Source organism: Meles meles, chromosome 11 (genome assembly GCF_922984935.1).
Source record: "Meles meles chromosome 11, mMelMel3.1 paternal haplotype, whole genome shotgun sequence".
Lineage (NCBI taxonomy): Eukaryota > Metazoa > Chordata > Mammalia > Carnivora > Mustelidae > Meles > Meles meles.
Window position 1 is genome coordinate 32,439,197 of NC_060076.1, and position 25,698 is coordinate 32,464,894.

At 45.7% G+C, this 25,698-nt stretch overlaps 2 protein-coding genes across 2 annotated transcripts; one reads left to right on the forward strand and one right to left on the reverse strand.

Annotated features, from left to right (window-relative positions):
- Positions 1-7,294: 7,294 nt before the first annotated feature.
- On the reverse strand, positions 7,295-14,047 carry SEC61B (SEC61 translocon subunit beta). The gene is made up of 4 exons (XM_046023913.1): positions 13,888-14,047; positions 13,614-13,711; positions 10,685-10,786; positions 7,295-7,580 (listed from the first exon to the last, which is right to left on the reverse strand). Exons 1-4 carry the CDS (start codon positions 13,888-13,890, stop codon positions 7,493-7,495), a joined length of 291 nt encoding a protein of 96 aa, XP_045879869.1. The 5' UTR covers positions 13,891-14,047; the 3' UTR covers positions 7,295-7,492.
- Positions 14,048-14,304: 257 nt separating this feature from the next.
- ALG2 (ALG2 alpha-1,3/1,6-mannosyltransferase) lies at positions 14,305-19,525 on the forward strand. The gene is made up of 2 exons (XM_046023796.1): positions 14,305-14,706; positions 17,016-19,525. Exons 1-2 carry the CDS (start codon positions 14,359-14,361, stop codon positions 17,916-17,918), a joined length of 1,251 nt encoding a protein of 416 aa, XP_045879752.1. The 5' UTR covers positions 14,305-14,358; the 3' UTR covers positions 17,919-19,525.
- Positions 19,526-25,698: the final 6,173 nt, after the last annotated feature.

Sequence of the window (25,698 nt, forward strand, 5' to 3'; positions counted from 1 at the left end):
AGAATAGATGAGCTAAGTTTTGAAGTGAGAGACAGGTAACTTCTGTTACCTGTCTTAAAGAAGGGTGTTCTAACAAGGGAAAACAAGCAACACAATTATGCAAAACTCTCTTGTTTTCTTGAGTCTTCCAGAAAGTCTGCAATGCATGTGTAGATGCTTTTTGTGCCCATGAGGGGAAATCCGGAAAAGAGGGTTGTGGTTCCTCATCAATGGGCCCGAGGCAGGGGCAACACCTGGGTGATAGCAAGTCAATCCACCAGCTGGATTAATTCAACATAAACAGAATCTCCAGCTAGAGGATGAGCAACCTTTAGCATCACTAAAGAAGCTCATCTCACTACACCTGGGGTGAGTTTTAAACCAGTACATTTGGTTTAGATACAACAGATACCGCAGTTAGCAGGAGGGTTGGGGAGGTGGGGGAAATAACTCCATTTTATACATGAGGGAACTGAGGACCAGAGAGGTAGAGTGATGGATGGCTTGAAGGCCAACTGTTCTAATCCAGGGCTTGTCTGTTTTTTATCCCCCCACAGCTAAAGCTGGGATTCAAGAGAGGGAGGCAAGGCAACAGCCATGGAACCACCAGTTGGACCCCAAAAATCCTGGTGGTCAATGCTGACAAACTATTAAAGTCCGACGCCCTTATCGTAAACATAGTTATGTGTGCGTGTGTCGTCCCTCCGGTGCGGGTGTGCACTTGAAAGCCGGACACATACACATGTAGTAAGGGATTCCTGCTATGGTAGGAAGGGCACTACGTTTGAATGTGTAAAATCGAGGCTAGAATCCCAGCCCTGCGCTCACTACCAGTGTGATGGTTGGCAAATCCTTTAACGTCTCTGGGCCTCAATGTTTTCATCTGTAACAGGAAGGACTGGCCAAATTAAGTTCTAAGAGCCAATCCAAACCTTCTAGAAGCCTGTATAAAATATGTCATTAAAATGTGATTAAATCAATTGAGCATGAAATGAGAATAAATTTAGCTTTATGTAAACACAGAAATGTGACTCCACTGCTGTAGAAATCATAAGTCTTGGGAGAACAGTATGGATCTACAATGAGTAGATTCATGGAGCCATGAACGAGTAGTTATTCCTTCCTATACCGCACTATCCTTGAGTCACTCCCTTGCCATCTTGGTGTGCGTGACAGCACATTTCTAATTCCTCACTCCTAGTTATATAGCTACATTTACATTAGAAAATCTGACTTAAATGGTGAAAATCATTTCCTTTAAATAAAAATTAAATAGACACAATGGGGATTTAAGTACTGTACTGTCACAATAGCACAAGAGCGTGTGACATGAAGCTGGTAACGTTGGATGTGGAAGGATTTTATTAGACAAATTGGGTAGCTTATATTAAACGCCCCAGCGACTTCTCTTCATAAATGTAGCCAAGCGGCCCCGGAGTAATAGGGACGGGGCCCCTCGTGAGCTCTACACTCTTTACTCTGACATTTAATGAGCATGAATAACCGGGAATAGACGGTATCATTTATGAGTGCTCGTGAACCCAATAAAGGGGTGATTGCAAAGACTCCTTGGGGATCTTTAAGGCCTTGTCTACAAATGTGCCTGGATTAGCTGGGCTCCTCCTCGGCCCCAGCCTCATCTTCAGCTGACCTAGAGTCCCAGGAACCAGGGAAGGGGTGAGTCTGGAGTCTGGAACCCTCACCTAAGACTACATTATGGAATTATCTGCTCGATTATCCTCCAAACAATCATTTGGTCCTGTTCTCCAGCAACAGTTGAATAGGGAAAGGCATCTTGTTCCCTGCAGTTGGAAAGTTTAAGCTCATCAGACCTGTAAATGGAGCTCCTACTTGGCATCTACAGAATGGCCCAAAGAAGGCAGGGATTCCCAAAGAGCAGTGAGCTCCCCATCACAGGAGGCATCCAAGCAGAGACCGAACATGACTTCAGATTCAAACTGGAAATTGGAATTGGAATTCTCTTTTCAGTACTAAAAGATGAGGATTCTACAACCTCCAGGAACAAATGTTACTCATTGTGAATACTCATTGTGACTACTTGTCGTTGAAGCCTTCTTATGTGCCAGGCACTGTGCTGAATGCCTGAGTTGAATTCTTTCATTTGCCCTGACACAATGGAAACACAGGTCTTTATCCCTTTCACACGATATGATGTCTGAATATCTGCAGACGAGGGAACCAAGTCTCAGGGTAGCGGAGCCCGGAGATCACACAGCTCCTAGGGGCCAGGCTGGGTCAGGTCTCAGACCTGGGCGAGGCAAGAGGGGCAGCAACTGAATGATACAGGAAGCTGCAGCAGCCCCACCTGGAATCATCCCTCCTCCCCTAGCAACTGTTTTTCAAGGTTTGCCCACAAAGACAGAAGAGATTGAGGGCTGGCAAAAACAGAGTTTGAGGGTTATGTATGTCTCTTCAAGGTCAAGGTCGTGTACTGAGAACATGAGGGAACAGTGGGAACGTGGGGCACGGGGGCTTTGTGTCCTGAGAGCGACACTCCAGGGAAGGGAAATTTTAGCCCACAGGGTTTCTGTTCCCTTGACTACAGCCTTAGTTCCTCTGAGAGACCCCGACTGGGCAGGATGCTTGAGGCCAGAGCTAGCCCCTGCTGCCGTTCCTCACCGTCCCTACAACCCTCCTGACAGAGGGCCCTCATTTCTCAAGGCTGGACTGCCTCTTCTGGAGCCTTCGCTCCACCTGCTTACAGCCTGAGCCCTTGAGGAGCTTGGGGCTCTCTGGCTCCTCTCAGATCCTGAGATTAGAGTCAGTAGAAAGTGGAAGAAAAATCTATGAGACTTCGCTTTCTCTGTCTCTCCCTCAGAAGGCAGCCCCCAGCAGTGTTTGTTCTCAGAGAGGCCCCGAGAAGAAGGACGGTCCCTTCCCTTTCTCTGGGAGATAATTGAAGAGAAGTAAGAAAGTACCTGTGTTTGAAGGCGAAATGATGACAATTAATCTCTAAGCAGAGGGCCTCGCCGTTAAATTCTTTGGAGAAACAATTCTGGGAGTTTAATGACAATCAAGAGAGTGAAATTGAATTAAGAGAAGTAGTAATTAAATCAGGAAAGAAGTTTTTGCAAAGGGGATGGTAAAGGAAATTAAAACCAGTAATGCTGAAAAATGTGGTGGGCAGAGCAGGGGGGCGGGGGGCTTGGTGGAGAAGAGGAAGGAGCAGACGCAGCCCAGCAGGTTGGGAGGGCTAGTGTCTGGCGCCAGAGAAAGGAATTTGGAAATTGTTCTCCTTGAGAGGCCAGGTATGTGACTCTTCCAATTCGGGGCTAACTGTGCCCACCTCCTAAAAGGGACAAGCTCTCCTGTAGGACAATAGAAGTCTCCAGTCAGATAGAGTAGAAAATAGCAGTAGATTCAAAGGAAGGTGACCAACAGTCCAGGTTTGCTCCAGACCCAGAATTATTTTTTAATAACTTTCCTGGGATGATTGTGTTTCTCTGCACCCAAGAGCCCAGGAATTTGAGCTGTGTAGACCAGAAGAGAGCCAGGGGAGGGTGGAAGGGAAGAAGGGTGGAGAGGAAGAAGAGAAAGAAGCAAAGGAGAAGGGGGAGAAAGGGAAGGAAGGAGGAAAAGAGAAGGATCCATGAACTGGGTCGAGCTCTCGAGCCTGTAGCAGGGTCAGAGCTTGGTGAGAATACCTCACCGCTCACCGAAATGTCATTTGGATTTACGACAAAAGCCACCAACAGGCAGGACAAAGGATGCCCGGGGCATTAACACTAATGTTTCCCAGCTCCCTGTGTGTGTCACAGAGGTGTACCCCCCCCCAAAACACATACCAGATCCCGCAGCTCTCCCTCAGGGAGGCTCCCTGCTGGTGACACCTCAGGGATGGACCAGGGGGTTGCCACACCAGTATCTGATGGCCCACCCAGCCAGGATCATCACATGCTTGCCCCTTTCATTCTGTCCTGCCTCCTGGAGCCGACGGCAGGTTCCAGCTCATGGAGCCTGTTGCAGTAGGTCCCAGACCTAGAGTTACAAGCTGGGCGGTTGGACCTTCTGTTTCCTATTGTGTAAAATAGGGCAAATAGTCAATTCATTCACTTGTTGACTCACTAAGAAACCTCCATCTCCAAAATTATTGAAAACAAGCACTTGTCGGGTACCTGGGTGGCTCAGTCGGTTAAGCATCTGCCTTCGGCTTGGGTCATGATCCCAGGGTCCTGGGATTGAACATTGGGCTCCCTGGTCTGCGGGGAGTCTGCTTCTCTGTCTTCCTGTGCCCTGATCTCTCTCTCACGTGCTCTCTCTCTCAAATAAATAAAATCTTAAAAAAAAAAAAAAGAAAAGAAAAGAAGCACTTGTTAACCGTTAGCTAATTAACAAGGCACTCTTGTATTTTTTCTCTCACATCCTTTTTGGTGGGAATCCTCATACCACGGGCAGTGACACAAAAGACAAACGAGAGGAGAACAGAGGAAGAAAGGGGGTCACGTGCAGGCCCGGCACGTGAATCCAGGTCAGTACACCTCCACGTCTGGAAGATGGGGCAGTAAGCACACTAACTTTGGATGTCCGAGTAGTGGCCAGAGAGTCCAAAGACTTGGTCCAGGCCTGAGCCCTCCTCCTGCAACATTTGAAATGAGGGGTGATGTAGCGCTTTGCAGGAATCAAGAGCAGGACACTGCGCACAGAAAAACTCCATATAGCATACGAGATTTTCTATTGAATAAAGCCAGCTTTGTAGACATTTTCCTCCATTTTAACTTGATGCCAACACTTGTAACATTTCAGAATGTCTTTTTCAATTCTTTCTATGACATCTGCCCCTGGAAAAAATAATGGAGTCTAGACCAAGCCAGGTGTGGAAACAAAAGCTCTGGCAGGTTCCCCCTCTCCCAGGAACAGAGCTCGCACCCAGTTTTACTGGAAGGTGTTCAGGCTACTAGTGGACTCAGGGAGCCTCGTCTTTCCGTCCCTCACTAGTCTCAGGGACTCTTGGGCCCTTTCCCCAATGATTTAAAAGGCTCCGCCCACACTGCAGTTATAATTCATCTTCCCAGTTCTAATCACTCAGCACTTCTGTTTAGCAGGTACTGGCTCATAGCCACTCGGAAGGGGCTAGAATGAGAGCCCACGGTGAAGGGGGTTTGAGAATTCTCTAGGCCAAGGTAGACAATGCAAGTAAAGATTTAATTTGTTAGGTTTTCAGAATTGTTATGAATGGCTTATGGTCCCCTAGGACTCAAGAAGTAACACTCTAGAAATCCCTAAAAGAAAGGAAGACAAAAGGTGGTATATACATACAATGGAACATCATTCAGCCTTCAAAAGACTGACCTCACAGGCTGAGGAAGGGAACTCCAACACACACTACAACTTGGATGAATCCTGAGGACATGATGCTAAGTGGAATAAGCCAGTGACGAAAGGGCAAAATACCATATGATTCTACTCATACAAGGTACTGAGAGTCAAATTCAGAGACAGAAATTCGAAGGGTGGTTTGCCAGAAGCTAAGGGGAGAGGTGCAGGAGAGGGGAGTTTTTATTTGGCAGGTTTAGAGTTCAGGTTTTGCAAGATGAGAGAGTTCTGGAGATGGCGGGTGGTGACGGCTTCACAACACGCCACGTGCTCAATACCCTTGACCTGCGCGCTTAAGGACAGCGAATACGGCGCCTTTTGTGGTATGTGTATTTTAGCCCAGTTTTTCAAACTGAGAAAGAAAAGAGAAAGGAACAGCTTGAACACTGAGATTCTCAGCTATGGGATTAGCATTGTACCATCAGAGCCAAAAGCAGCTACGTAACATAATAGATGTTGTACAATTTTATACCCAACCACCAATTTTCTTTCTGCTGAATGAAGCATCTCCCTGCTCACCACTGAAAACTAGCATTTCCCTATAAATAGCCAGCTCCCAAAGCCCCATGACTTTTGGCTGTCAGTCCATTGGAGACCACTGTGAGGCACATGGGGCTAACAGCCAGCATCTTGCAGGGAAGAGAACATACCTCCAAGAGCAAACAGCTCCTCCAAGTGGGTTGGGCATCTCCCCCAGAGAAAACGACACCCCTCTAGACAGAGGAAGAGATTTCGTTTGCAAATTAAATACCTAACTTTTAGCTGTTACTGGAACCATCAACCCGAGTATCAGGAAAAAAAAAACCCAAAAAACATTAAATCTTTAATTTCTTCCAAGGGAAACTGACTCTTTCCCCTGAATTTCAAAACGAAGACAGCTGCTGCCTTTTCGTGCGATGAGCAGTGCCCAGGATCCAAAGGAGCCAGTTTTTCATTTTCCCCCAATAATCTGCCATTTATTTGGATTTACAAGAGCATGCTCGCCCATATACTGCCTTAGGAAATCTGTTTAAAAGACACATACTTCTCATTATTTAAACCTGGTTCCCCAGACCTAAAATTACTCCGCAGCCAGGACTCAAGAAATACACTAATGAAGCTGCTTAATTCTTCTACAAAGCTTTCCTTAAATGGACCTGAGAAAGAGAGTTTTTAAATTCTCTATTTTTCAACTAATACACCTCTTCATTTTGTGATCTGCACAACAACCAGGGCATTTCATATGGATCTCTCTTTGGAAATCCTGGCTGAGTCCTGGGCTCCTGGAGCATGCGCACTGAGCTACACTGGGTGTTTCCTAGGATCGACGAGAAACTGAATGCTTATACCCAGAAAGGCTACATAAGCTAAGCGAAACCTTAAAATTTTATGTTGGGTTGGAATTATATCAACTCAGTTCAGAAGTGCTGGTATCTCACTCTGATTATTAAGGTCCCTTATTGTCCCTGATTATTACAAATGAAAATTTTCCAAATGAAAACAAAATTTTATTTGATAAATTCAATTTACCAAATAAATTCTTTCAGAACAGTTTTAGCGACTAGTGAGAAATCAATGGAAATCTCTGGTCTACGCACAGAGAATTAAGAACTGAGAGACAAGAGGCAAAAATATTATCTACAGTTTCAGAGACAAAGAACAGAATGAACAAACATTTTATCAAGATATTTGGTTTATGATCCCTACGTCTTCTTCCCTGGGTACCAGCTGCCTCTGAACACAGATCTTCCTGATGGAGTCACAGGCACACGCTTTAGTAATCACAAACACACAAAATTACAATCACCAGGACAGAAATACCTGGAAGAAAGCAAACAATGGCCAATTACAGTATCTTGGATTGGAGTGACTACATGGTCATATAAGGAATTGTTAATCCAACAAAGAAAACAATCTCCCCCTAGTGTTTTCTCCATACTTACAAATCTAAAGGCAAAGAGACTATGGGCTCTAGCAGTCAGGTATCAGCCATGAGACGTGGTATAAATCAATTAAAAAGTTTATTAGTCATAGAAAAAAATTGATTCCTTAAAGTCAATTCTTGTTAAGTTCCCTGTAAAACAATAAGCTTACAGAATATTTCTCTCTCACAAACAGAAAATCACTATGCTTTTGGTCCAAGATACGTTGGGTTTTTTTCCTTCTTCTTCAGATGACAGACAGATGGATGCAGCCGAATCTATGAACGAGTGTACTTGCCCCAAATGTGCAACATAAATACAGAAGCGATGAACAGAAGACTCATAACCAATACTGGGACAGGGCCACTGGAAGGAAGAAGAGAAGGCATGCTTACTCTGAGTAATAATACATATTATAGCTGTAACACTAAAGACTGCCGAGGGAATAAAGCAGGGGAAGTACCTAAGATTCATCCAAGAATATCATTTACAACATTTAATACGATTCCCCAAATTATTATTACGGATATTTTGACGGTGCAGGGATGGCACTGTGATTACTTAGGAGGAATCCTTATCTTTTAGTAAAATGTATTAAAATATATACAAATAAAACGATTTGATGTCTTAGAGACACTAGTCTAATTTCACTAATTTCATATCTTTGATATTTTCCATAATAAAAAATAAGAAAAATTTCCCAAACTCTCTAAGTACCAATGACCCAATTTTTACCGAACTATTATTTCAAATTAATATTTATTAAAGACAACCTTCACTGTCTAACTAAAATCTACTAGGCATACAAAGACACACACATCACATTGTAAATTACAAAGTGTTTTTACTTGATCAACAAACTCATGACCCAGGGCAAACAAGTATTAATCTCATTTTTTTTTCAAAGATTTTATTTATTCATTTGAGAGAGAGAGAAAGAGATCACAAGTAGGCAGAGAGAAGGGGTTGAAGCAGGCTCCCTGCTGAGCAGGAAGCCTGATGTGGGGCTTGATCCCAGGACCCTGAGATCATGACCCCAGCCAAAGGCAGCAGCTTAACCCACTGAGCCACCCAAGCAGCCCTTAATCTCATTTTATAACAAGGAAAATTGAGGCTCAGAGATTATCACTTGCCTAAGAACACACAGCCAGAACAAGAAAGGAGAGATCTGAACTTCGGTTTTCCGATTCGATATATATTGCTTGTCTCTTTTTTTTATTTTAGATTTTATTTATGTATTTGAGCGAGAGCATGCACAATCGGGGAGGAGGGGCAGAAGGAAACGGAGAAGCGATTCCCCACTGAGTAGGGTGCTTGTCTCTCTCTCTAAGGTTCCCATCTAGTTCCATGTATGAGTTTATTAAAGGAAGGAAACAGGTTTTACTTAACAGCTCTTCACTAAATCAAATGCTTCTCAAGTTGAGAATTAGTACATGGGTTTAAGGGGAGAACCCCTTAACCTCATACAACCTGTGAATGCTGACTCTGATGAAACGCTTTGGGGCCCTCCTTTGTGACTCTTCCTGCCAATACTGGTTTTGGAGAATTCAAGACGTCACTTCACCTCCCAGATACAACTGGGGAGTGGACAACAGAAAAGACCCCAGACATCTTTACAGCGAAGGCAGCGGAGTAACCCAATGGAGCAGTGGAGTAACAGAGTCCACTAGTGGCCAAAAGACAATGCACAGAGATCAAAGTCCTTGCTACACTATTCTGTTCTTCCAAAATCTGTACAATTCTGGGAATAAACAAATTTAAAAGTACATGGGAAGTAATCTTCATGGAGTTACACCTAATCACTCCCCTCCTTTGCTGCAACATTAGAGCAACAGGAGACACAGAGCACAAAGCCAAGAGCACAGCTCCCAGAGAGCTGGAATTCGGGAACCAGCTCTGTCAACCATGAGCAGTGACTGTGGCCCTGTTACTTACCTTCTCTGGCCTCATTTTCCTCATCTGTAAAATGGGAATAATCCCAGTGCTTCTCCCATAGGGTTGCTGAGGTACTAAATAAGTTCATATGAACACAATGCAGGCTTAGAGTAAGGTCCCAGGAGATGCTATTATTGGCCTGAAAAAAATTTTTCTCAACTCCTGGGAAGAACCAGCAACAAGCTCCAAGATGTGGATCTGTGGATACAAATTCTCAACTGTTGTCTTTTCACTGAAAACATCTGTCTCTTACTGATGATAAACTATAGCTGATGACACTTTAAGGAACAGCTTCTATCCTGGGGGGACTCACGCCATAAGCAGCAGCAGGCCAGCCCGGCTGTTGAAGAGCAGAGCCGAGAGCTAGCGCAGGCCAGACGCCCCAGAACAGGTCTGACCACCTGACTGAGAAGAGTACACAGCAAGTCCCCTGGAGACCTGAGGGCCGAGGAGCTTCACAATTTCTCTCTGAAATACTCACAAAGATTACCTTGAAACAAAGACCAAAAGGTTTTTCATGCCACCAACTCACAAACCCCAATCCCAGGAATGCTTTCCGAAACTCATCCCCATCCTACCACAACAGAATAGTAAAAAATCACTCAATAAAACCAAATCTCAGGGCAGCCTTTGTCAACTACCCTGGCAATCCAAGCCACGCGATGAGTTAATGAAACTAATCCAAATAAATATGACTTTGTCTCCTTTTGCCAGAGAGCAGCATCAGTATGGAAAGAGCATGGAACTGAACAGTCCGAAGACGCAGCTCCCGCCCCTGCTGGCTGTCTTCCACGTACACGTAACCGCCTCTGTGAACTGAGCAGCTCTGCAAACGGGAGTGCGTCATTATGCCAATTCCACAGGCACCGGGTTCAAGCAGCAAACAGCTCTAAGCAGGGGTATTAGGGACCAGCTCAGACACGTGGTACCAGAAACCACGGGAAGTGAGGCGAGCAAGGCCTGGAGACTCTGGATGCCCATTTCCCATCACCTAATGAGCACTCCCGGACCAAAGAACTTAAGTCAGAGGTTACGTTCACCCTCTAGGGTCACCCACCACCCACCAAAGGCAAGTGGGGGGGGGGGGCGAAGAACTTTTGGTAACACAGCCTAATACAGACACTCCCATTAGGCTGTAACAACATCAGCTTGTGCCTCCAGGAGAGCTCTGAAAAATCACCCAGCTCCAATTCAAGTGGTTACTCCTATTTCTCAGTGTGGGACAAGAACAGCAAATGGGGAGCAATTTCACCTAATTAAGCAGTTTCCCCTCCAGTTTTCTCTGCTCTCGTCATTAATTCTGACACAGCTGCATGCAGGTTTTTCCCTTGCTTTCATCCAATCCATGGAGATGTTATTCCAGGCTCTGAACTAAATGACTGATACGCAGACAAACCAAACCGAGCCCACCTGGCACAAATGAAGCTGTGGGGTACCGTACGTCTCATCAGAGCAAACGCCACTGCAGGAAGACGCTGCACTCCCCCACAGATGGGTGACCCTCAGAAACACAAGGTCTGTTCCCCAACACTTACACCTTGAGCCCAGGTGAGTCTTCTGTGTAGAATCGCCACATGCCCCCAGTGCCTGCTGAGGTCGTGCGCCCCGTGCTCCTTGTTCCACAGCTAGCATTTTTTCTGGAAGAAAAGAAATATTACAAAAAGTTTTTTTCTCAGAAGCCCTTACCATGGTATTGAAACATAGGCTACCACTATGTTGTTAAAGAAAAAAAACCAAAAAAACAACACTTTCTTTGCTAGACCCCCCCCAAATTCTTGCCTTTACTTCCTTGATCATTATAACCACCAAGGACTGAGTACCTGCCATATGTTAAGACAAGCACCCCAGAAAGTAGTCGCCATTTCCAATGTATAAATGAAGGAAATAGGCTCTAAAAGGTTAGGTAGACCACCTGGGACCACACAGCCAGCAGGCAGCCAAGCTCGGCAGTGAACCCAGTTCTGACCCCAGAGCCCACACACATGGGCACCTCATTTGAACAATGAATTTCAGTTTCTCTTCTCAAGTATTTTCATGAAATCAAGTAATAAACCCCTGCTTAAAAAGCCCTGAATCCGGGGCGCCTGGGTGGCTCAGTGGGTTAAAGCCTCTGCCTTCAGCTCAGGTCATGATCCCAGGGTCCTGGGATGGAGCCCGGCATCGGGCTCTCTGCTCCGCAGGGAGCCTGCTTCCTCCTCTCTCTCTCTCTGCCTAGTTGTGATTTCTGTCAAATAAATAAAATTTTTTAAAAAATTTTTAAAAAGCCCTGAATCTATATAATCTGATTTTAAAATGACTACGTTAAAATGTTTTTAAGTGACTGTATATACTACAAAAGAGAAAAAAACAATTAAGCTTTTGTTGTCATCCAGGTCCTAAAATGGAGTGTACATTTTATAAAAAATTATTTTATAATCTGTTTTCACTATTTTTATATACTTGGTATCTTTTATATATTTCACTCTTTTGAATATATTCACTATTTTGATATACCATAGATCTTGGGTAGAAGTAGGGTGTAAAAAAGTGCAGAAAACACCCCAACCAGAACGTGTCCTCCTCACAGGGGATCCAGGTCTGTGAGATGAGCTGCGTGATGCGGGCAGCCCAGGCTCACAGGAAGAGCCCAACAGGACTCGTGCCATCCACCAGGGAGCAGAGGGAGAAACTAGAAGTGAAAACCCTATTACACCATCTCTTCTCACTGCATTTCCAACTCTGGTCATAATCCCCACCTCCCCCTCCCATGGCCTTTACCCCAAAACCTAGTGCAGACATATTGATTACTGGCTACACAGTGGACCAGGAACTCATTAGTCCATGTGTATTGCTGTTTCTATGAGATAACTGATGGAAAATAGTAAACATAATTGTACAGGGATTTACACAGCAATTCATACACTTAGAAGAGACTTCACACACAAGGCTATACATCATTTAAGCTGTGAGGTAGGCACCTGAAATTTTCCTCCTTGGCTGTAAAAAGGAACTTGAGCTAGATGGTAAGCCCATTATGGACATGATAAGTCATCAGCTGAGCCAGGACTAGGACCCATGCACTTTCCCCTATTCCCACAGCCTCCCAACTGCAGTGCCTGTTCTCAAAGTCTCTGGAATTACGTGAGCCCCAAAGAAATCAGTCCAGGCTCTTTAAGATCTCTTACACCTACTGACACGTGGGACAATGCAGAGGACGTGATAATCAGGGTAACTGGAAATACCAAATGTACTCAAAATATCTCCCATTCCTCCACTGGAAAGCCAGGGAGAAGTTAACAGAGCGCATTTAATCATTTAAGTTTCTGTTAGGGGTGTATTTTACCCTTTCTTTTTGGCCACAGTTTAACTGCCTCCCTCTTCCTATACCCTATGGTTCTTTCAAAAAATCCCAAGATTACACGGTGGCTTGATTCCTTCATTTATTCATCATTTATTCTGTCAAGTCTTACAGCTGGATATGGATGATGGGCCATTTCTGTCAAAATCTAATGAAGGAGATAAATATGGAAACATGAATGCTATTATAACCCCATAAACAAAATGCTTTGGCAGCAAAAGAGAAAACTCACAGCTGCTGCTGCTTTCCAAGTCAGGGAAGGCCTCAAGAACCCCTGAGCTTAGTCTAGCAGAATAAACATAAGTGGGGGGAGAGGTCATCTAGTGAGTTCAGCAGTAAGAAGCTCACTGTTGCTGGATCAGCAGAGAGGAGGAGAGGCAGGTGGGCTCAAGCAACGCCAACAGCATTGGTATCCACCCTTTTTTCAAGTTCAGCAACAAGAAACTGAGACAGGAACTAAGATGTGTGACAGAGTCAGAGGGGAGGGCAGACTGGAGTGGAAATGACCTGGAGAGAAGACTTAGGTAGGAAATGCAAACATCCAGATGAGAGAAGTTGGGCTAAACTGGAAGAGTGGACATGAAAAAGGAAAATAATTGATGAGAAGCTGTTCCTGTGCCATTCGGTCCTGCAAATGACTAAACAGACAGGGCATAGGAAAAGCCCACAAGGACCCTGAAGTTTTGGCCTTGGGGAAATGAATGTATAGTAGTAGAGCCGGATGGAAGTAAGAGAGATAAAATTGGGGCAGAAGCTAGGATGAAGAGAGACTGAGTTTTGCATGGGACAAGTAACAGTGTGATGGGACCTGCAGATCAAAACGTGACTGCAAAGCTTAGATCGAGACACACTAGTTTAATGACATCAGTTTTCTCAAAGTTGTCTCTGAGACAACTGAGACAACGAACTCCAGTTTGTTGGCTTTCCTCTTACAACAGAGGTGCCCCAAATTGAGTAATTCCAAGAAAACACTGACGCCTTCTCGAGACACACAACACCTACGGCCACGTCGCCTGAGGTTCGGTGTGCCCTTGAGACTTTCATCCCGGGGTCTCCTCCTCCGGACCAGCGAGTTCTTGGGCCCCGTATCTCCGAGCCCACAGCCAGAGGGTCGCGGGGGTCCTTACCTCTGCCGGACCGTGGATCCGGCCGCCCGGGCGGCCACTGCTTTGCTGGGAGAGCGCCCCGACGAGCCCACATTAGTGCCACTGGGGGTCGGACCAGGCTACAGAGAGACAAGTGGACAAGCTGGTGAGCGCCCCGGCCCTGACGACCGAGACCAGCACCTGCAGGGGAAGCTGGGGAAAGTAAGAGTGCTACAAGAGGAAGGCAAGGCGGAGGGCCAGTGTCAGGGCGAAGAGGAGAGGCGGGATCAAGGAGGGAAGGCTGGGGCCGCCGTACCATGCTGGAGACTGAAAGGCGCTGGACGCTGAAACTGACGTCCAAGAAGCGGTCGGCCGCCTCCTCAAAGGACCGGCGGCTGGAGGGGCTGGCTCAGGCCCCGCCCCCAGGCCCCTCGCAGGGTCCTCGCCGGCTCCAGGGACGCCTGAGTTGTCCCACCATATGCCTGTACAAATTTTGTTACAGGCGACTTGGTCAACCGCTGTGTGGGAAGCACAGACCTTCCGCCTCCTTCCGTTGAATCGCAGCGTCCTTCATAGAGTCTTATGCCTACCAAAGGGAGGATATACCCACGTTCAGACGGGAAATTTCTTCTGGCAGACACAGGGCGCCCGCAGCTTTGTGCTGATGTGGCCCAACTGACGCAAGCGCCGCGAGGCGTGGTCGGCCCCGCAGAGGCCCGCTGGGAGCCGGGAAGGAGCATGCGCGGAAGTTGGGTAGGGCGCGGGGCGGTGGCGGAGCTTCTCGACCATGGCGGAGAACCTGGGCGAAGACGAGGATCCTGGTACCAACCCGTCGGTGCTGTTCCTGCACCCGGACCTGGGCGTGGGCGGCGCCGAGCGGCTGGTGCTAGACGCGGCGCTGGCCCTGCAGGCGCGCGGATGTAGCGTCAAGGTCTGGACGGCGCACTACGATCCCGGCCACAGCTTCGCGGACAGCCGCGAGCTGCAGGTGCACTGCGCCGGGGACTGGCTCCCGCGCAGCCTGGGCTGGGGCGGCCGCGGTGCCGCGGTCTGCGCTTACGTGCGCATGATCTTCCTGGCGCTCTACGTGCTGTTCCTCGGCGATGAAGAGTTCGACGTGGTCGTGTGCGACCAGGTGAGGCGGCCACGAGTGCGACCACGCCCGACCCTCGCCTTGCCTCCTTTTCCCGCTAGGGAGGGCGCACTGCGTGGCCTCTCGTGAGCGTTCCTGGCCTGCGGCTCAGAGAGCTCGGAACTGATCTGGAGAGAAGAGAACTAGGCGTGAGACTGGTTCTCGAACTGTAGTGTGGACACATTAAAGTTGCACGTTGGTACAGGACCCCACCCTCAGAAGCTTTCATCCTGGAGTCCTGAGGTTGGGGCCCAGAAATCTGCATTTTCGCCGAGGATCTTCGGGCGATTCTGAAGTAGATGGGTCTTGGGGCAGCTCTAAGAAACGCAAGCATTAGAAGTCAACCCTAAGTCACCTTTTACTAATGAGTAACTCGTAGGTCTTCCCCTCTTTGCATTAATTATGTTGACTCTACTTCCAGGCCACATGCATCCATCCCACCGTCTGTAGCTTTTGCAGACAGCCCACCTCGTCCGCAGTGTTGTGTTAAAAGCACCAAGTGAAACATGTCATCCCCCGTTAAAGTTTTAACATGGCTCCCTCTTAGTCTTGGGAGCAGTCAGTTTTTTACCTCCATAAATAATGTCCACCTGCCTCTGGGCTCTAGCCACTTCGGACTCTACGCTTTTTCTTCCCCAAAAGTACTTTATTTATAAGTAGCATTTACTCGGAACAAAAATTCCCATAGTATAAAAGAGTGTGATATAAAAGTCCCATCCCAGTTCCACTCCCTAAAGATAGCCACTGTTAGCAGTTTCCCCTGCATCCTTCCAGAAACTGCCTGTAGCTGCACTAGCAGATTTATTTGTTCTCAGATGCATCTTATTTGTAATAATGAGGACTATGACACACCTGCTGTCTGATGACTTGCCCTTTTTTTCACCAGAATTCCTGTTTGGGACATCTTTATATATCAATATTAGAGCTTCACTTCACAGTTCTCAATGGTTGCTGGAAAATCTGCTTTTGTTTAAAAGTACCATAATTTATACATTCTCCTGTTAAAGGACATCATTGTGGCCAGTTTTTTGCAAATAGATCAGTATCGAAATGGACCTCCTTGTACCTTTTTTTCTTCTTCTGTCAGCATGTCCTTGGAATAAATTCCTAGAAATAGTGTCTGAGAGTTTAAATGTCGATAGCTGTTGCCAGATTTGCCTTTCAAAGTTGTGTCATTTTGCTCTTGTGCACAGTGGAGGTATAAACTGTTTTAATCTTTGCCAAACAGATAGGAGGAAATGGCTTCACATTTGTATTTGTGTGTTTATCATTCTTGAGTTAGTTTGATCCTCCTTGCTTTCCAGAAGCTGTTTTCTTTTTTAGGAAATGTGGACATTTCTAGACATCCTGCATTTGTAGCCAATCGTTAAGCATGAGGCAGCTGAGGCTAGTGAAGTGGGAGACCTGGGTTTTGTACCAGATCTGCTACCTCCTAAGAAGCTTCAGATAAATCTGGCAGGATTCTTCAAGTGGTCAGGGAGGTAACCTAGAGATTAAGTAACCTGTAAAGATTACCCAACAAGAACGTCTGTAGTAATGCCGGCATGTCGTTCATGCTTAGTAACAGTTATGGTTAACATTTACTGAACACATGCTGTGTGCTAAATTCTGAAGCATTTCATACATGCCGGTACATTTAGCAGTCACAAGACAATCCAGGGGTTTTTTGAACTACAGTTGTCACCATGTTACAGAACAGAAAACAGGCAAAGAGGGAGGTAAGATTACTTGCTCATGGTCACACAGCCAGCAGTCTTCATTCCAGAGCCTGCAGTCCAGTTTTTTAGGAGGAGACGTGCTAGAGCCGCTCTGTTCAGTAGCGTAGCCTCTAGGCTCCTGTGGCTATTAAGCACTTGAAATGTGGCTAGTCTGAGCTGAGATGAGGTATAAGTGTAAATTACACATCTGGTTTTAAAGATTTATGTGGAAAAATTGAACATAAAGTGTCCTGTTAACTTTTTTGATAATATATTTTGAAATGATAATATTTTAGATAAACATTTTTTTTCATTTCACCCTTAAAAAATGTTGTCATACAGTTACTAGATTTTTATTTCCATTGGGCCGTGCTGTCCTAGAGGAAACCATTGTACTTGCAGCTTTAAATATTTAGCACACAGCCAGCAGATGGGTCCAAGCCTTCCATACACCAGGCGTTGTATTGGGTGAGAGTCCAGGAGACCACAAAGCAGAATCAGGCATTGCTCATGGTGAGCCCACAGACCAGCAGGCAGGGTGGGTGGGCGTGCTCTTGACTTGGTTGAAGCTGAGCTGACCGGTCCGTATCTGCTGTTGATTTTTGCTTCGGCTAGGTGTCTGCCTGCATCCCGGTGCTCAAGCTGGCCAGACGGCGCAAGAAAATCCTGTTTTATTGTCACTTCCCAGATCTGCTTCTCACAAGGAGAGATTCTTTTCTGAAACGCTTGTACAGGGCGCCGATTGACTGGATAGAGGAATACACTACGGGCATGGCGGACTGCATCTTGGTCAACAGCCGGTTTACAGCTGCTGTTTTTAAGGAAACATTCAAGTCCCTGTCTCACATAGACCCTCATGTCCTCTACCCATCTCTGAATGTCACCAGCTTTGACTCTGCTGTTCCTGAAAAGCTCCATGACCTTGTCCCCAAGGGGAAGAAATACCTGTTCCTCTCCATCAACAGATATGAAAGGAAGAAAAATCTGACTTTGGCACTGGAAGCCCTAGGAGAACTGCGTGGAAGGTTGACATCCCAGGATTGGGACAAGGTTCATCTAATCATGGCCGGTGGTTATGACGAAAGAGTCCTGGAGAATGTGGAACACTATCAGGAATTGAAGGAAATGGTCCGGCAGTCTGACCTTGGACAGTGTGTGACCTTCCTGCGGTCTTTCTCAGACACACAGAAAATCGCACTCCTCCATGGCTCTACCTGTGTGCTTTATACACCGAGCAATGAACACTTCGGCATCGTCCCTTTGGAGGCCATGTACATGCAGTGCCCAGTCATTGCTGTGAATTCGGGTGGGCCCCTGGAGTCCGTCGTCCACGGTGTCACAGGGTTTCTATGTGAGCCTAACCCAGTGCACTTCTCAGAAGCAATGGAAAAGTTCATCCACGAACCTTCCTTAAAAGCCACAATGGGACTGGCTGGGAGAGCCAGGGTAAAGGAAAAGTTCTCCTCTGCAGCTTTTACAGAACAGCTCTACCAGTATGTCACCAAACTGCTGGTATAATCCAACTTTTTTTAAAGGCCTTTATGCTATATTCGTTAGTATCATTTTTTATAGGTTGTAGACTCACTTTTGAAACAGAAAAAGAAACCTAAAGTCTATTGCGGAAGAGATTAAAAGAAAAATGCACTTGAATCTTGAATCTGAACCACTTCCCCATGCACAGCTCCTTTTCATCTTCTTTTTGAGAAAAATGGAATATCTTTTATGCTGTAATTCCACGTCTTACCAGTGTTAAGATATAAAAATGGTACAATTCCACATTCATCAAAAAATTTCAGTTATAATTCTCTAGATTATTGTTGCTTTGCCTGTAAATTTTGAGTTACAGTGTGCCTTGGTACACTGTAGTTTAATTGTATCATCAATAAAGTTGATTAATTTGGGTTCATAGCATAATGAGAACAGGATTACTGTAGTTCCCAAAATCAGTGCATTCACTATCCTGTGTTAGTAAATTTTTGCTAGTCATACCTTCTGGACCCATAGCAAGAATGTTCTGTATGTACTTTTTTACAAAGATGATTTATTATATTTTTGCACACTGAGGTGTGACAGTAAAATATGTTTATCATAGGAAAAGAAAGCATACTAGATTTGGGCCTCTTTGATCTGGGATCATTAAGAGTGTGGACAGCCAAGCCTGAAGTCTGAAACTAGAGTAAACAAGATGTTAAAGTAAGAGGACGTCCTCACTCATGGGTGTGCGTCTGATGTAAGTTTGGTTTCTTCACGTCACCTGAGTCATCAGCTTTGTTAGTGTTGGTGTTTGGTTAGGGAAGCTCCTACTAAGTGTAAGACGTAATTGCTTTGTGTCCTTCAAGTCCTGTGCCAGATGTCATGGCTGTGGAGCTTTCCTTGACCCCTACCCCCTTCCTCCTCCCTCCTGCCAGCCTAAACGTTTTCCTCTGCCAATGGACCCTAGCTAGCCCTTCTGTGGCCCGGACCAGTCTTACAGTTTCTTACTTACCTGTTGGCTTAAGTACAAATAAACATAAAGCACTTTTCAACATATCTTCACAGCTAAATTCTTTTTTTTTTCTTTTACTTTTTTTTTATTCCAGCCCAGTATGGGACTTGAACTCATGACCCCAAGATCAAGAGTCTCATGCTCTACCAGCTGACCCAGTCAAGTACCCCAAAAGCTAAATTCATCTTTAGAAGAGCAATGATCACTAGCCAAAGGCTCCACATTGATCAATTCTAAGAGTATAGACCTGAGAGCCTAACAGCCTGTGTGACCTTGGATGAATTACTACATTTCTCTGCCTCAGCTTCTTCATCTGCTGTAATATTCTACATTCTTCATAGAGCAGTTACGGCAGATTACCATAATATATGTAAAGTACTTAAAATGGTACCTGGCACATAGTTGGGCTATATAAATGTTAGCTATTTTGTTACTTGAGGATATTGAAAAGCTGTAGAAATTCCACGTGGGTTCATGCTGCACTACTATATTCTTTGGGTTGTTTTTTTTTACAGAATAAAATTTCAGGTTGTAATTTATCACATTTGTCTGTATCGTAGAAGTACTTAATGAAATCAAATGACTGCACCAAAAAGATTTCTAAAACAAGAGTCAAATAAAGTGTTTTATGGAATGAAAAGTTGAGTTTGCTTTTCTTTGTCATCGTGAAAGCTTCCAGTCCAATCGCGTAGGTCATCCCCACATGGAGGGTTTTGTATTTTGTGGCTTGGGTGCATGTGTTCCCTCAGGGAACTTGCAGCCTTTGAAGAAAGGCCTGGTGGCTCTGACCCCCGGGTTTAGAACAGACTCCAGTCCATAAGTGGGGCCTGCCCATTCAGAGCAGTAAAACTTTTGCCTCTTTGACCATTTTTAGGCAGATCCTTCCAAAATGGACACCAGTCAGTCTAACTTCCCTTCATTGTCTCAAGTCCAAGCAGGTGACACAAAACCACAGATCTAGAGGGCATGGTGGGGTGGGGAGTGCATGCAGAACTCTGGGTGCCGGGAGCTTCCAGCCTCTGATGGATTAGCTCCTGGTTCCCAGACCTAGGATGGAGCTTTGTCCACAGGAGGTGTCCCCAGCTTCCGAAACTAAGCTGAAGCTGGGGAGGGCAGAAGCCTGGCACTCTGAAGTAAATTGTCCGGGACCCTATCAGTAGTAATTCTAGCAATTACTGTGTGCCGGGCATGGTACTACACAGCAGACAACTCACTCATCCTGAGTTCTACGAGGTGTTATGTATTCTCACCTTTACAGAGGAGTGTGGGTAAGCAGCTTGCCTGTGTCCCTCAGCCTGGGGGGGTGGGCCGTCTCGAGGCTCTCCAGGTCCAAGTCCAACCACTCAGCCACTCAGTTTGCCTTCGCTCTAACCACACTTCTGTGGCATTCTTCCGTGAAACCCTCCACAGCACCGCAGGTGGGCTATGGAGGTCCTCAGGATGAGAAAGGTGTTGCTAGTCATCTCCCCATCTCGGCTTCAGAGCAATCTTGTAAGACCGGGTGTCATCTCCCTTCTTAGCGACGACAACGAGGAAGCTCAGGGAGATGAAAGACTTGCTGCAGGGCGCACAGCTGAAAGGCAAACCAGCCAGGATTCAACAGCAGTTACCCCATCCATCCAGGACGGCTCCCACCAGGACCTCTCGGCCCGCTGCCCTTCGGCCACTGTGAGTACGGCAGCCCCTGAGCTCTTTCCAGGCTGCTCTTCCCAGGATCACAGGCCCGTTGCAGGTAGCCCTTGCAGCCGAGTTCATGGGGGAAAGCTGAGGCTTAGAGCTGGGAAGACCCAGAGCTGTGACTCAAGCCCAGCACACTGAGCCCGGTCCGCACTTGCCGGCTGTTGTACAACCTCTAACCTTCCCAGTTCCCAGCTGCACCTGCGCTGCCTCACCCGACCTCTTCCAACATCAGGAAGATGGGGTGCCCAAATGAGCACCTCGCTTCCCTGCTCTCTGTCCACCACCCCACCGCCAGCCAACTGCTCACCTCCCCCAGCATCACCCACTTTCCCAGGACCTCCTTTCTTTGCATTCCCGACCCCCAGCATCCAGTCCACTCCGAGCTGAGCAGAGCCCCAGAGGTCACCCAGCCTACTTTGCTGGTACACAGGTGGGAAAATGGAGGCCACAAAAGAAAAAGGGACCCACATGAGGTCATATAGGGTCATTGTAGCTCTCCTCAACTTCTTAAGGAAGCCCCTCACATCCCCTATACTTTTATCAGAACCCCTCATCGCCTTCCACTTGCTTTGAACCCCTTATTTCTTCATCACTCACCTCAGCTCCCGCAGCTCCATCCCCAGCAGCCCGTGAAGGAGCTACTGTCCAGATACCAGTGCCGTGCCTGCGAGGCAGGGCTGGCGACTGGCTTCCCACCTGCCCTCTGATCAAAGAGCAACCCCCGGGGAGGGAGGAGAGGGAGGGTTTTTACTGTCCTGAGTCCTGAACCCAGGAGCTGCTGGCACCAGCACTCTGTCCTGTCCGGAGGATTGGAGGATGGGGTGGGGCTCACAATGAGGGCAAACTGTCCTCGGACCCAGCGACACGAACACAAGCAAATGCTGCAATGCCTCGTAGGAAGCACTACCACTAGGCCAGCCCCTGATGTCATTCAGACAAATAGAAAAGAGGCTCTTGGGGGACATGTGTGTTAGGGTTTGAGGAGGGGGGGCAAGGGGCACAAGTGTAGCATAGATGTGACTTGCCTTTGTGACCTGCCACTCACCCAAGAAGTTGGCAGACACAATTAGAAGAGACTGCTAAGGGGCGCCCGGGTGGCTCAGTCAGTTAAGCCTCTGCCTTCGGCTCAGGTCATGATCCCAGGGTCCTGGGATTGAGCCCCACATCAGGCTCCCTGCTTAGCAGGGCGTCTGCTTCTCCCTTTGCCACTCCCACTGCTCAGGCTCTCACACCCTCTCTCTAATAAATAAATAAAGTATATTTTTTAAATCCCCAAAAGAGTACAGACTGCTCAAATGTTGACGTCCGCTTGGCTTTTGCTTTCCTGGGTTACACAGAGAATTCCAGGGTTCCACAGTTACCGAGAAGGTGTCCTCATGATAATAATCCTAAGATCTACACTTCCTTCTTTGTAAAGCGGTATGATTGGCTCTAAGTAGCGCGCCCCACAGGGTGGTTGTGGAGAAGGACAGATAAAAGAGTGAGTTTGGTGGGGGAGGGGAGGAACGGGGAGGCGTGCCTGGGTAGCTCAGTCAGTTAAGGGTCCCACATGATTTCAGCTCAAGTCATGATCTCAGAGTCGTTTTGCCAAATATTCTGAGGTAATTCAATGGGAAAAGATAATCTTTTCGAGAAATGGTGCTGGGATAATTCGATATCTGTATGGGGGGGGAAAGTGAGTCTCAACCTTTACTTCACATTATATACAATACACTCGAAGGGGATTATAGGCCTACACATAAAAAGTAGACCGTGGAACTTACAGAAGAAAACAAAAGAAAATCTCCCTAACCTTGGGGTAGGGAAAGATTTCTTAGATAGGGCACAAAAAGCAGAAAGCCTCAAGGGAAAAATTGATAAGTTGAATTTCATCAAAATTAAAAACTGCTGCTCTTCAAAAGACACTTTTTTTAAAAAAATGAAAAGACAAGCCACAGACTGGGAGAAAATATTCATAGTTAATATATCTGATAAAGACCTGCAGCCAGGATATGTAAAGAATTCTTACAACTTGAGAGGAAGAGGACAAAAACCCACATGTTTTAATGAGCAGCAGATCTGAAAGGCCACTTCACAGAATAAACATAAATACGGTATGCACATGATAAGATGTCAGCATCATTGATCACCAAGGAAATGCAAATTAAAACCACAGAGAGATCCCAGTACACGCCCATGAAATGACAGACCCTGAAGGAGACTGTTGACAGGAAGATGGAACACAGAACACCTAGAGCTCTCACCCATTGTTGGTGGGGGCTTGAAAAAGTACAAACACTTTTGAAAGCTGTTTGCAAGTTTCTTACAAAGTTAAGCACCACCCCTAGCATCCCAACGAGCAATCCTATTTCAGGTATTCTGCTTAAACTAAGTGAACATATACCTGAACAAAGACTTCTATTCAAATAGTCACAGCAACTTTATTCATTAATAGTCAAAAGCTGAGGGGCGCCTGGGTGGCTCAGTTGGTTAGGCGTCTGCCTTCGGCTCAGGTCATGATCCCAGCCGGCATCCGGCTCCCTGCTGCACGGAGGATCTGGTTCTCCCTCTCCCTCTGCCCTCTGCTCTCTCTCTCAAAATGAATGAATAAAATCCTTTTTTTAAAAATTAGCCAAAAGCCGAAAACCATCCAAGCGCCCATCAACAGGTGAGTAAGAAATAAAATGTGGGTTTTATACCATGGAATACTTCTCAGCAATAAAAAGGGGTGAACTACTGATGAACACAGTGACATTGATAGATCTCAGAGCCGCATGACAGAAGTCAGACACAAAAGAATTCATACTGTAGGATTCCATTAATATGAACCTTAAGAGAAAAAAATCCTATCTACATGACAGAAAGCGGGTCACTGTGTGCCTGTGGCCCAGGGTGAGGCAGAGACCTACTAGGTAAGGGCCGAAAGGAACTTTGGGATAATGGACACGTTCTATGTATTTATTACGGTTATAAGGATGTATGAATTGTTCAGAACTAATAAAATGCGCACTTAAATTGAACGTGTGTTACTGTATGGAAATCATTCCCCATAAAGTTTTTTTAAAGCATGTGTGCTATAGTTTCATTTTTATAGGAAATAAAAGATATTACAAGTGAAGAAATGTGAGAATATATGCGCGTTTGTAATTATAAAACTTTCTAATTGAATATACACCAAGGTGGTAACTTTGGTTGTCCCCAGGTTAAGCGTGACTATCCAAATGCATTAAGTTTTTCTTCTGTTTGCTTTTATTTTCTGATATTCCGTAAGCTGACTTTTCCATAAGAAAATAAAAGAAAATTGAATATAAAAGTTTAAAAGAATCTTAATGGTCAGTTATGTTTTCACAACATATTTTTAGACATTTGTGTTTCCAACTGTGGCCCTCTTGGGGATGTATAGTTTGTTCTAATTCATCCCTTATTATTATGCATTAAGATTGCTTCAACTTTTTGCTACTACGAGCAGCCTGGAGGAAAACTGACTTGAATTTCTAAAAGCAAATATGTAAACTTTTCAAAAAAGGAAATTTAGAAAGCAAAAGCATCCAAAAAACAAACACATGAAAAGGTTGCCATACTGCCTAGCAACATACAAAAAAAAAAAAAAAAAACAAAAAAAAAAAACAAAAAAAACAGCAATTCTCAAAAACAAAACAAAATAAAATCACTCACCGGTGATTTTATTTTATTTTCAAATCAGATCGCCATGTTGACCAGCTTGCTCGCAGCCAAATTTTATGCCTCTGTTGAGTTGTGGAACCTGGAAACCTAACTTAACCCTTCGGTTCAATAGAGCAATTCCATACCTTGTATCAGGATGAACGTGCCACTATTTAACATTCTTAACAATTAGCTGGGGCTCTTCCCTGGCAAGTGACAGAAACCCAGTGCTAGCTTGGGCAGAAAAGGGAAATTTTAGGGAGCTACAGGAAGAGGTCATGTCATTCCAGAAAAATCTGTGCACCTGAAGGAGGAGAAGGGCACTAGGCTTGAGGTTCAACAGACAGAAATTCAGATGCGACCACAACACTGTTTCTTCATAGGAGACTTCATTGTCTTTCACTGTAGACTAGTCTCTTCCTCATGGCAGGAAACGCGGTCACCAGTGGGAGCCAAGATCTCCGTTTCACTGTCTGCGTCACCGAAGAGGATCCTCTTTTTCAGACTGTGGAGAGACACCAGTGAAGGAAGGAGATAGACCCTTCTCTTAAATTAGAGCAGCAAGTTGGGGGCAAGGCTCTACAGTTTGCCAGACCCAGGTCGTCTCCCATAGACTGCCCAGGATCAGGATCCCACAGCAGCAGGACTCAAGGAGCCGAGAGAAGAGAGCCCAGGAGGAACCAAGGAACGAGGAGGAGGTCTGTGAGTCAGGCAGACAAAGTAGGTGTCCTCTCTGGTACTTAAAATGGGGATCCCTTAAATTACTCCATGTAAGGGGCCCTCGCAAATAAAATCTTTAAAAAAGAGAAAAGAAAAGAAAAGAAATAAGCTGAGAAACCCTGGATTTAGAGTTTTTTCCCCTTACATCTAGGAGTAGTTTTTAATGCTTTATGAAAGATTACTGGAGTTGCTTTCATTATACCTTTATATAGATAGAGATAGATAGGTATCTTTTTTACCTACCTTCTTTTAAAAAAAAAAAATCACTTTCTTTCTCTTTTGCCTTCTTCTTTCTTTTGATCTGCATTGTTCTGTGCTGTTCTCCCATTACCCTAATAGAAATAATTTCTTTCAAATATTTTAATCTTTTTCTTAAGATTTGATTTATTCATTTGACAGTCAGAGATCACAAGTAAGGAGAGAGGCAAGCGGGGTGGGGGGGGGGGCGGGGAAGAAGGCTCCCTGCTGAGCAGAGAGCCCGATGCGGGGCTTGATCCCAGGACCCTGGGATCATGACCTGAGCCGAAGGCAGAGGCTTTAACCCACTGAGCCACCCAGGCACCCCTTAATCTTTTGATGACAGTTTGACAATATAGTGGCTACGATTGCTCAGACTTATTTCAATGCAATCAGCTGATCTCACTGCTACCTACAAGTTCTCATCTGCCATCCTTACATTTCCTCCACGTGGAACACATCTTTGAATGACTTATTTCTCAGAGAGAATATATGCATTTGATCAATTAATTCCCATGACCTGCACATATAAAT